This window comes from Orycteropus afer, unplaced genomic scaffold (assembly GCF_000298275.1).
Source record: "Orycteropus afer afer isolate SDZICR_OR568_19922 unplaced genomic scaffold, OryAfe1.0 scaffold00468, whole genome shotgun sequence".
Lineage (NCBI taxonomy): Eukaryota > Metazoa > Chordata > Mammalia > Tubulidentata > Orycteropodidae > Orycteropus > Orycteropus afer.
The window spans coordinates 1,913,860-1,926,987 of NW_006922055.1; the positions used below are offsets into that span (position 1 = coordinate 1,913,860).

Consider the following 13,128-nt stretch of genomic DNA (forward strand, 5'->3'; position numbering starts at 1 on the left):
AACACAGTCAGCCACAATAACACCTGCCAGCTCCAATCCTAAACTGCCTTTTTGAAAACAGAGGCTTGAATCCACATTCCACATAGAGGTTCTATCATCACAAAGAAAACCTCAGAACAAACCAGCACACATGAATTAATAGCCAAAAAATCAAATGCAACAGCTCCACCTTTTCAAAATATTAAATTATAAAACCAAGACAAAACAATTCAGTACATAACTAAAGTTAAAGACAACTTCAAAATGTATAGGAAGCAACAGGCAACCTCCAATCAAACAGTAAAAAACAGGATAAGACATTAGGAGTAAAATCTCAAAGAAAAGTCTCATTAAACATGGAGGAAGAGGAGACAATAGAACTACCCAAGAAGGAATTTAGAAGGAATGTTTACAGAGCTCTACAAGAGGTTACGGAACCCACAAACAGAAGCAAGGAGAACACAGACAGTTCCCTGGAAGAACTCAGGAAAACCATTCAAGAACAAAATAACAAGATTAATGCACAATCAGAACTCATACAAAAATTGAAGTTAAAAATTTAGATGATGAATGCCGAAGTTACAGAATTACACAATAGAGTGGAAGCACAAAAGAATAGGATAGAACTAGCTGAAGAATGCATTTCCCAACTAGAAGACAAATCCTTGAACACCAGCCTGTATGAAGAAAAATCAGAACAAAGATTTAAGAGAAATGAAGAGAACCTAAGATTTATATGGGATGACATGAAAAGAAACAACATATACCTCATTGGAATTCCAGAACAGGAAGAAGCAGGAAAAAACCAAACAAAGAAAGTAAAAACCACTGAGAATATATGTAAGACCTACTAACAGAAAACTTCCCCCATATCATGATGGAAGAAAATATATTTGTCCAAGTAGCTCATAGAACCCCACAAAGATAGATCCCAAGAGAAAAACACTAAGGCATATCATAATCAAACTCTCCAAAACAAAGACAAAGAAAGAATTTTGTGAGCTGCCCAGGACAAAAGAAATATCACTTATAATAATCAAACAGTTAGCCTGAGCTCTGATTATTCAGCAGGAACCAGCAAGAAGGCAATGGGGCAGCATATATAAAACACTGAAGGAAAAGAACTTCTAACCAAGAATCTATATCCAGCCAAATTGTCTATCAAGTATGAGAGTGAAATCAAGTCATTCTCAGACAAACAGAAATCAAGGGGTTTTGTGAAAACCAGACCAAACTTACAAGAAATGCTTAAGGAAGTCCTTACAATATCTCTACACAACAGAGAACAATAAAATCAGTAGTTAAGTTATGGTACCTATGAGTTGGAATTAACTCAGGGACATATATCAACAACAAGTAGTTAAGTCTTTAAGTATAGAGATTTAAGTAATGAGCAGTTCATTTTATAGACTTAAAAACTGATTAAAATGGCAAAATCACTTAATGTTTCTGTTTTTGAATATGGATTTTCATATTAATAAAAGGTGAACTTAGTTATATATGGCTTTAAAAATCAAAGTTTTCTCTCATGATAATTTTTGATCATTTTGAAAAGTTTTCTTTAACAGTGTATGGATCATAATTTCTTTATAAATAGTAACTTTTGTTTTATAAATTGTGAATTATTTTCTAAATTAATTGAAATCACCAAAATATTTGCCTTACTACTAGAAAACAGTAAAATCTCATTCAAATATCTAATTAATTATGGTAGTTGCAGGAGTTTTGACCATTTATGATGTTACATTTAGCATTACAAAAATAACAACATTTAAAAAAAAGGGATGTAGGAGTAGAGAAGTTTCATGCCCATCTGTTATGTAACTAAGTTTTATTCATGGCTCATATTAAAATTCTTACTTAGAACTGTGGACTCTTGTTAAGCAAATGTTTGTGTGTACTGAATCTGTTTAACGCTTGGTTATCCATTCAGTCATATATGTTGAAAATGCTTACCTACCTACTGTTTTTAATGTTTGCAGCCAATGTAATTGCTAAAGCTAAAGGTCTCGCAATTTTGTCTGTGATAAAAGCTGGATTTCTGGTAACCGCAAGAGGAGGCAGTGGGATCGTATTGGCTCGTCTTCCAGATGGAAGTAAGTAGATATTTGTTCAGTTAGAGGAGTAGAAAATCTTAATTATCTTTTTTTTTTTAATCCTATTTCCATTTTGAACACATTCCATAAGGACTAACAAGTTTCCCCTGTGTCTTTTAAAACTGGTATACTAAGTGCTGCTCAATTGAGTGTATAGATGCTAACAATACACTCAAAAAATTCATATTTTTCTACGTACTTCCTCCTCTTAAAATCATTAGGCTTGATCCATAGGCATCTATCCAATGGATATATCGTACCTTTTTTTTGAGTATACATTTTGTAATTTTTGCATGGTGCAATATACAAACATGACAATCTATGCATTTCTGTTTTAAAATGTGAATTCACATTTCTCAACTTTATGGTATAAACCAAAAAGAAAAAAACTAAATTCACTGCCTTTGAGTCAGTTCTGACTTAAAGCCACCCCTTCTTGGGTTTCCAAGGTGGTATTTGTATGGCAGTAGATTGCCCAATCTTCCTTCTGAGGGGTAGCTTGTGGGTTTAAACCACGAGCCATCTGGTTAGCAGTCAAATGCCTTAGGCACTGCACCATCAGAGCTCCTACTTCATGGTATAGCTGTTTTGTTTTATGGAAGTTAATATGAAAATCAAGGGTCATCTGTCAGCTTTACTACCATTTCTATGATAGTTCCAGAAACACTGTAACATTTAAAAACTTTCCCATAAGATAAAATTATATTGCTATCAATGTAATTTGATTTTGCTTTCTGGGATGAAATCAATTATTTGATTTTCAGAGGTTAAAAACTCACTGAGATAGAGTTGGATCCGACTCACAGAGACCCCTCCTTGGGTTTTGGAGGCAGTATCACTATGGAAGTAGATTGCGCAACCTTCCTTCCGGGCAGTGGCTGGTGTGTTTGAACCGCCAGCCTTCTGGTTAGCAGTCAAATGCCTTAGGCACTATGCCACTAGAACTTAAATCTAAATATATTTGCCATGTATCTCAAGAACCAAAATTTATAATAGTATTTGAAATGTGTGCAGGTATGTCATAACCAACTAAAATCCTTTTCACCAATTTAACATTTTCTGTTCACTCTTTTGTGTGAACACATTTGTCTATTAATAGCCATTTTTTAGTACAGATAATTAAACTTTTATTTTGAGAGAGCAGAGGACACTTACTGAAAAGAGATACAATTTATGTGTTTTGTAGAGCATATGGCCTTTAAATATCAGCCAGTTGGATTCACTAGGTTTCCTGCCAAGGTATCCTCACAGAAAATGAGAGTTTCTCCTTTAAGTAGTGGCTCAACTTTCATAACTCAGTGTTATGAAAATGAAAACTGCAAAATTATCTTCTCAAGCATTTCCCAAATTTTCATGGGCAGAGTTCTTAGTCTTAAAAACAAACAAAATACAGGCATAGTCAGAGGGGGCCCACTATCAGCTGGGACTCAAAGTCTGTAAGAAAATTGTGAAGCTGTATGTTCTCAAGGCCTTTAGGACCCCTCTGGCTGCCCTCCATTGACAGAATGATTGTAGTTGAAAAGGTTGAAAGACTATCATGTTCTGGAGTTTCTCTCCAGAAACTAAATAAAAGAATCCCAGGCGGATCTTTTATTTGGTTTCAAAAGTCTGAATTTTTCTCTTCAGTCTTCCTAAGTAGCCAGCTATTTTCTCTGTAAATTCTAATTTAAAAACTGTCCAAATAAGGCACAGCAAGATCACCAGGATTGTGGCCAGATGTGCTTGTATCCTGAAATGTTAGATTATAGGAGCAGCCTTTAAATAGGATGAAGTTCCTAATGTGAAAAATTAAAAAAAGTAGAAAGCAACCTTGGGATCATCAGATAGTTATTTCGTTAGTTAAAAGTCCTATGTGCCTGAATGTAGTAGAGCTGCTAACAAGAGACAAAGTTGTGTTCACTTCTTGGCCACAGCCAGCTACTCAGAGGGAGTGAATACTTAGACCTGTGGGCTCGGAACTATAGTCACAGGGGACATCAAACTCAATTGGTATAACATACTATACAAAAACATTGTTTTACATCCTACTTTGGTGAGTAGTGACTGGGATTTTAAAAGCTTGCAAGTGGCCATCTAAATGCAACGATGGGTCTCTCCTCATCCAGAGCAAAGAAGAGTGAAGAAAACCAAAGACACATGGAAACAATTAACTGGAACGCCATACAGTCCTCAGCCTATATGACTATGAGACCAAAAGAGCTAGATGGTGCCCGGCTACCACTGTCTACCACTTGGAGGGGGATCTGTGTAGGAGATCCTGGATAGAGTGGGAGAACAATATAGAACAAAATTTAAAATCATTAAAAAAAAAAAAGAAGAAGGGACCAGGTTTGCTGATCTGATAGAGCCTGGCGGAACCACTGAGACTATGGCCCCTAGCTGCCCTTCAGCTTCAGGTCTGGAATTGAACCACTCCTATGGCTTCCAGCCAAACAAAAGGCAGGCATATGAACTGGAAGTTTACATTAAGTAGATATGTTCCTTGGACAGATCAATCATGGGAGAATAGAAGGGCTGTGTATGTACAGGGAAATAGTTTGGGGGGCAGGAGGACATGGGAGGGAAAGACACAGGGAAGAGGTAACTATGGGGAGGAAGTAAGAAGGGAGCTGTTGGTTGTGGGAAATTGCAGTCAATACCATGACACAAAGTGTATGTGAGCTGCTGTATGGAAAGTGAATTCGTTCTGTAAACTTTCACCCAAATCACAATAAAAAGTATTAATAAATAAATAAAATCCTGTATGTGTGAATGAACTAGTTATGGATATATTCAAGCAATAATCTATTATTTAGAATACATGGTGTCTTAGTTATCTAGTCTAGTGTAACAGAAATACCACAAGTGCATGGCTTTAACAAATGGAAATTTACTTTCTCACAGTTTAAGAGGCTAGGAGTCCAAATTCAGGGTTCCATTCTAGGAGCAGGCAGAGAAAGCCTCTCTATTGGCATTGGAGAAAGATCCTTGTCTCTTCTGAACTTCTGCTGTTGGGCAGTCTTCACCCCTCTCCTCCCTCATCTCTGCTCCACTTGCTTATTTAACCTCTTTTATATCTCAGAAAAGATTGACTCAAGATATACCCTGTACTAATCCTGCCTCATAACATAACAAAGATAACCCGTTCCCACATGGGATTATAACCACAGGCATAGAGGTTAGGAATTACAACACATATTTATCAGGGATATAATTCAATTCTTAACAGTCCACCTTTTGGCTCCCAAAATTCATGTCCTTACCTCATGCAAAACACATTCATCCTATCACATCATCCCCAAGTTCTTAAATAAAGTCCAAAAATTCCATTTTGTGAATCATCTAAATAAAAAATGGGTGAGAAGTTAGATGTAGTCCATCCTGGGGTAAAATTCCTTTTCATGTGTGAATCTGTAAAATCTAGAATTCAAGTTATCTGTTGCCAAAGTATAATGGTAGAACAGATACAAGGTAGATATTTCTAGACTCTGGGTGTTGGCCATACTCTCTGAATTCTACGTGGAGGCCCCTGGGCTGTGGGCTTCAGTTCTGCCTTCCAGGTGCACTGCAATGGAAACTCGGCTTTAGGTGGCCCCATTCTCATAGTCCATCTGAGGGGCTCTTCTTCCCTAGGTCCTGGTAGTCCTTATTCTTCTGCCTCTTGGATATAGCAGCCCCACACACTCAGCTTTGAGTAGCAGCCCCAAGCCTGGCATACCTTAATGGAAGTCTGACACTTAGAACCACAGGCATAGAGGTTAGGATTTTTAATGTATATTTTTCAGGGGCATAGTTCAATCCATTAACATGGTGACAAGGAGAATTAGGCTTAAAAGTCCCAGGATAGCACAAAGAGTTGAGTGTTTGACTACTAACTGAAAGGTTGGCAGTTAAACCCACCCAAAGTCTCCTCAGGAGAAAGGGCTGATAATATGCTTCTGAAAGAGCTTTGAAAATTCTGGGGCAAGTCTGCTCTGTATCATGTGGGATTACAACTCAATAGCAAGTGGTTTGTTTTGTTATGACTTAGTGAGTTAGTTATGGATATATTCAAGCAATATCCTGTTATCAAGAATACATAGTCACAAAGAAGATTAGTTATAAAAATCTAATATACCTTTTCAGAAAACATCTCAATTATGCCACTCGCCTCTAACCCAATTAAAAAGGCTTGTTTAATGTAACTGTTTCTAAATCAGGAAAAATGAGCATACAATAATTCTTAAATGTGCCGTATCATGGAAAATGAAATTATTGTACTTTCAAAGTTTCCAAATAGTATAAAATATGTATATATTTGGACTTTTGATTATATTAAACTGATAGCTTATTTCTTATTCTTCTTTTAGGCACAAGGGATGTCAAGACAGTTTTATTTTGAGGAAGTTATAATATATAAAAACAATGTAGTACTGAATACTCTCTTGAATTCCTTTTGCTTTCATATCTATGATGAAAGGCTAACTGAAGACTAAAGTTACAGCTAAATTATTTTGTAAAACATCACAAAAGCATTAACAGTTAAAACTATCAAATGGAATGTATAGTTGGCTGTTGTTGTTATGTGCTGTCCAGTCGGACCTGAGTCATAGCAATCCCTCCTTGGGTTTCTGAGGCAGTATCACTATGGAAGTAGATTGCCCAACCTTCCTTCTGAGGAGTGGCTGGTGTGCTTGAACCACCAGCCTTCTGGTTAGCAGTCAAGTCCCTTAGGCACTATGCTATAGTTAGCTAGGAGAAAGCAATTGCTTGATATTTTGCATGTTGGTATAGAAAGATCGGACAGTAAGGGTTTCTGAGGCTATAAAACTCATAATGAATATCTATAACCTTTCAAACATCTTCAATGTTTTTTGAAAATTCTACATTAGGAGCTCTGGTGGTGTAGTGGATAAGGCACATGACTGCTGACTGGTAGGTCAGTGGTTCAAACCCACCAGCTGCTCTGCAGAAGGAAAACCGGGCAATCTACTTCTGTAAAGATTTATAGCCTCAGAAACCCAATGGGTTTGACACTATCAGTCAGAAATGACTCCATGACAGTGAGTTCTTTGTTTGTTTGTTTGTTCGGTACATGCTTATTAAAGAGCATTTAAATAACAAATGTCATGAAACAAAAATGTATAAACGGGTGAATGCAAAACTAATTTGCCCTGTAAACTGTTACCCAACCACAATAAGTTAATAATAATAATAAGCATTTAAAACCTTAGAGAGAAAAAAAATAAGTCAAATTATTAAAAAAAAGAAACACTGTTCATATTTTAGTATTTTTCCTTTCTATATTTATGTATCATGAGTTCTAATGTTGAAATAGTGTTTGTTTTCTGTTTTTATCAGAATGGTCTGCACCTTCAGCCATTGGGATAGCTGGTCTTGGTGGAGGATTTGAAATAGGAATTGAGGTAAGTAGTTGATGCATATGCATACAATTGTCATATTCTCCGAAAGCACTTGAAAATCAATGCACGAAATTTGAGGAATTTCTTATTATTTTACCACTGACATCTGTAAAAATATCTCCATTTCATTTTCTTAACGCATTTAAATTGTCTAATGGTTTCCATTTTTCTTTCTTTCATTGAGAATAGGATTTCTTTTATTATTATTATTATTTTAAGAGCTTGTTTTACATTCAACGTTACTTGTACATTTAGTTTCACTCCCCATTTACCATGTCCAAATCTAACCCAGTCTCTTCCCCTCCCTACCCTGTAACCTTCCCCCTGTGCCCCTCATATTAATGCTCCCTGTTTGTCCTGCATTTCCTCAATTTGAATGTTGGTCCTCTGCTGTCCTGTGGTCTATTGCTCTAAGGGATGTATTACCATAGAGTATGTGGGTGTATCATCTTGGGTTGAGTGGTCTGCATGTATATCTTGTTAATTATTGGGCTGAGAGCCAGCCCTTGGGGTATGTTTTATTCCAGGCACAGAATGCATTCCAGGGCAATAGTATTGGGAGTCTCACCAGATTTCATCTGACCAGTAATTCTGGTCATTATTGAGTTTTTGGATTTTGTTCCACATTTTCCCTCCCACTCTATCCAGGATCTCCAGATTTGATCCTTTCCTGAGTGGTTGGCACTGGTAGCTGGGCACCATTTAGTTCTTCTGGTCTTGAGGGCCATTGTGTCCTATGGCTGATTGCTTCCACCACATGCCCTTGTTTTTTTTTTTTTTTTTTCATTCTTCTTCGCTTCTGATGCTAGGAGATCATTAGTTGCATCTTAGATGGCTGCTTGAAAGCTTTTAAGACCCCAGTCGCTACTCACCAATGTAGGATGAAGAACAAGATTTTTATGTATTTTTTGTGCCAATTGAGTCTGGTGTCCCCCAGTACTATGGTCCTGAGATGGTAGATTTATTGGATCTCTCTCCCATAGTGTCTGGTTGTCTGTGAGGGGTTACTCTGTGTCTGTCTTCTATTGTTTCTGTAAGGACTGCAGGTGTTTTGTATCACTGGTGTCTGTGCAAGATTAGCCTCAACTTTATCTATCCTTGGTCTAGAGTATACTCCTGTTCACTGACCCCCATCTGATCCTCTCAGGTGTTTATGTGTTTATCCATAGCCTGGTGTTTAGTGTTAATGGCAATGCAGTATTGTGGATATGTTGGTTGGTATTGTTGTTGTTGTTGTTGTTATGTGCCCCCGAATCAGACCTAAATCATAGTGACCCCTCCTTGGGTTTCTGAGACAGTATCACTACAGAAGTAGATTGCCCCATCTTCCTTCTGAGGAGTGGCTGGTGGGTTTGAACCGCCAGCTTTCTGGTTAACAGTCAAGTGCCTTGGGCACTACGCTACCAGAGCTCCCTTGGTTGGTATTAGCATCTGTCATCTGTCTCTTATGTGCACAATTCATTGTCCTCCCATTTCTTAATGTTGTAGTGGTGGTCACAGATCCTTCCCATATATCGCTCCCCCTACCTGCATTAGCATATGGGCCCCAACTAGCCCAAAATTAATCCCTCCTCATCCCTCCCTATCCCTCCCCATCCCAGTAACCTACAAAGTGATTTCCCTTTCCCAAGCAAACCCTTCTTTGTCTTTTTTACAGTAATGGGCTTGCACAGTACTTGTCTTTCTGCAATTGACTTATTTCACTCAGCATCATGTCCTCCAGGTTCATCCAAGTTGTGAGATGATTTGACTATCTCTCATTGTTCTTTAATGTGGCATAGTATTCCATTATGTGCATTTACCATAATTTTGTTATCCACTCATCCGTTGCTGGGCATTTAGGTTGTTTCCATCTCTTCGCTATAGTGAATTGTGCTATGATGAACATAGGTGTACATGTCTGTCCGTGCACTCTCTCTCACCTCTTTAGGATATATTCCTAGTAATGGAATTGCTGGGTTAAATGGTACTTCAATTTTTAGTTTTTTAAGGAAATGCCATACTGTTTGCCACAATGGTTGTACCATTTTACAATCCCACCAGCAGTGCACAAGAGTTCCAGTCTCTCTGCAACCTCGCCAACATTTGTTATTTCCTGACCTGTTGAACTTTGTTATTATTGCTGGGGTGAGATGATATCTCATTGTTATTTTGATTTGCATCTCTCTAATGATTAGTGATTGTGAGCAATTTCTCATGTGTCTGTTGGCTGCCTGTATATCTTCTTTGGTGAAGTGTCTGTTCAAGTCTTTTGCCCATTTGTGAATTGGGTTATTTGTCTTTTTGGTGTTGAAGTTTTCTATAGATTTTGGAGATAAGTCCTTTATCAGATATGTCATAGGCAAATATTTTCTCCCAGTCTGTAGGTTCTCTTTTTACCCTTTTGAAGAAGTCTTTTGATGTGCATAAGAATTTTATTTTTAAAAAGTCCCAGTCATCTAGCTTCTCTTCTGTCTCCTGCACATTCTGGGTTATGCTTGATAGTCTATTTATGTCATAAATTAGGGCTCCCAGATCTGCCCCTATTTTATCTTTGATGAATTTTATAGTTTGGGGTTTTACATTTAAGTCTTTGATCAAGTTTGAGTTTGTTTTTGTGTATGGGGTGAGGTGTGGGTCTTGTTTCATTTTCTGCAGGTGGATATCCAGTTTTGCCAAAACTATTTTTTAAACCTGCTGTTTCTTCCCCATTTAATGGGTTTTGGACCTTTGTCCAAGATCACTTGTCCGTAGATGGATGGGTCTATATCTGAACTTCCTATTCTGTTCCATTGGTCTGTCTATCATTGTACCATGCTGTTTTGACTACTGTGGCTGTATAGTAGTTCTTAAGATCTGGGAGTGTGAGACCTCCCACTTTGTTTTTCTTCTTGAGAAGTGCTGTGCTTATCCAAGGTCTCTTTCCTTTCCATATGAAATTAGTAATTAGTTTTTCCATGTCCTTAAAAAATTTTGTTGAAATCTAGATTGGGATTGTGTTAAATGTGTAGATTACTTTAGGTAGTATTGACATTTCCACAATATTTAGTCTACCTATCCATGAACAAGATAGATCCTTTCATTTATGTAGTGCCCTTATTGTCTTCTGTAGCAGTGTTTTATAGTTTTCTTTGTATAGGTGTTTTGTGTCTCTGGTGAGGTTTGTTCCTAGATATTTTATCTTTTTAGTAGCTATAGTAAATGGTAGTCTCTTATTTATTTATCAGAGGACTCTTTGTTGGTGTAGAGGAATCCAACTGATTTTTTATGTTCCCTTGTATCCTGCCACTTTGCCGAACCTCTTTATTAGTTCCAATAGTTTTTTTTTTTTTTTTTTTTTTTTTTTTTTTTTTTTTTTTTTTTTTTAATTGAGTCCCTTGGGTTTTCTGTGTACAGGATCATATCATCTGCAAATAGAGATAGTTTTAATTCCTCTTTGCCAATTTGTATGCATATTATTTCTTTTTCTTGCCTTATTGCCCTGACCAAGACTTCCAATACAATGTTAAATGTAAGTGGTGATAGAGGACATCTTTGTCTGGTTCCTGTTCATAAGCGGAATGCCTGGAGTCTTTTTTCATTAATAATGATGTTGGCTGTTGGAATTGTATATATACCCTTTATTATGTTGAGGAATTTCCCTTCTATCACTATTTTGCTAAGAGTTCTGAAGAGGAATGGATGTTGGATTAAAATCAAATGCCTTTCTGCATCGATTGACATAATTATATGGTTCTTTTCTCTTGTTCTGTTTATATGGTGGATTACATTGATTGATTTTCTGATGTTGAACCACCCTTGTAAACCTGGTATAAATTCCACTTGGTCCGAGTGTATTAATATTTTGATATTTTGTTGGATTCTCTTGGCTAAGCAGCTCTGGTAGCGTAGTGTCTAAGGCACTTGACTGCTGAGCAGAAGGCTGGTGGTTCAAACCCACCAGCCACTCCTTGGAAGAAAGGTTGGGCAATCTACTTCCATAGTGATACTGCCTTGGAAACCCAAGGAGCGGTCACTATGAGTTGGGTTCGACTTGATGGCACATAACAACAACAACAACAGGATGTTGTTAAAGATTTTCACATCTATGTTCATGAGGGATATTGGTCTGTAGTTTTCCTTTCTAGTGGTGTCTTTTCCTGGTTTTGGTATTAGTGTTATGCTTGCTTCATAAAATGAGTTTGGGAGTGTTCCATCTTTTTCTGTGCTCTTGAATAGCTTAGCATAGGTGTCAACTCTTCTCTGAATGTTTGATAAAAATCTCCATTGAAGCCATCAGGGCCAGGGCTTTACTTTGTGGGAAGTTTTTTTAAGACTTGTTCAATTTCTTCTTTTGTTATAGGTCTGTTCGAGTTTTCTGTGTCTGAGTGGGATAGTTTAGGTAGGTCTTGTGATTCTAGAAACTTGTCTATCTCTTCTAGGTTCTCAAATCTGTTGGAGTATAGTTTTTCATAATCTGTCAGTATCTTTTTTATTTCAGTTGGTTCTGTTGTGATGACACTATTTTCGTTTACAATTCTTGTGATTTTTATCTTTTTCTTTTCTTTTCTTAGATCTTCCAATGGTTTATTGATTTTATTAATCTTTTCGAATAACATCTTTTTGTTTTGTTGATTTTCTCTATTTTTTTTTTTGCTTTGTTTTATGTTTCATTTATTTCTTCTCTGATTTTTATTATTTCCTTGCTTCTAGATGCTATAGGATTGTTTTGTTGTTCTATTTCTAGTTGTTGGAGTTGATGGATTAGAGTGTTGATTTTGTTTCTTTCCTCTTTTTTGATGTATGCATTTATTGCTATAAGCTGTCCTCTGAGTACTGCTTTCTCTGTTTCCCATAGGTTTGGGTATAATGCATCTTCATTCTCATTTGTTTCTAGAAATTATTTTATTTCATTTTTATTTTGTCCTATTACCCAGTTTTTGAGCAGCGAGTTGTTCAGCTTTCACATGTTTGTTGCTATTTCCTTGCTACTCCTACTATTAATTTCTAATTTTATAGCATTGTGGTCCGAGAAGATGCTTTGTAGTATTTCAATGCTTTTTAATTTATCGAGGCTTCTTTTATGTCCTAACATATGGTCTATTCTGGAGAAGGATCCATGTGCACTGGAGAAGAATGTGAATTGTGCTTTTGTTGGGTAGAATGCTCTGTAAATGTCTTTGAGGTCAAGTTGGTTGATTGTATTGTTGAGTTCTTCTGTATCTTTGTTGAGTTTTTTTCTAGTTGACTGTCCCTCTTTGAAAGTGGTGTGTTAAAATCTTCTATAACTATTGTAGAGTTGTCTATTGTGCCATTTAATTCAATTAATATTCACTTCATGTATTTTGGAGCACTTTCATTGTTTGCATAGATATTTATTATTGTAATGTCTTCTTTGTCAGTTGACCCTTTCAGCATCATATTATGTCCTTCTTTGTCCCTTATGATGTTTTTAACCCTAATGTCTATTTTATCAGAAATTAATATTGCCACTCTGCTCTTTTTTGGTTTCCATTGGCTTGGTGCTATGCCCGTGCTTACCTTGCTCCCGGAGACCCGGTCCCTCTGAACACTAGTGACTGGATTTTACCCCTTTCTCCTGCTCTTCTGGCTACGGGTGTAGCACAGAGTAGCAGGCTGGAAGAGCAGGAGAAAGGGGTAAAACCCAGTCACTAGTGCTCAGACGGCTCCCTTGTTACCCTCCTGAGAGGGAC

At 37.0% G+C, this 13,128-nt stretch overlaps 1 protein-coding gene across 1 annotated transcript in view; it reads left to right on the top strand.

Annotated features, from left to right (window-relative positions):
• The window catches only part of SH3YL1 (SH3 and SYLF domain containing 1), a 130,775-nt gene that overhangs the window by 22,141 nt on the left and 95,506 nt on the right, over window positions 1-13,128 (top strand). Inside the window, exons 3-4 of the mRNA XM_007954638.1 lie at window positions 1,962-2,075; window positions 7,395-7,459. Of these exons, the coding sequence (XP_007952829.1) occupies window positions 1,962-2,075; window positions 7,395-7,459 (179 nt within the window). The remainder of the gene's footprint in view (window positions 1-1,961; window positions 2,076-7,394; window positions 7,460-13,128) is intronic.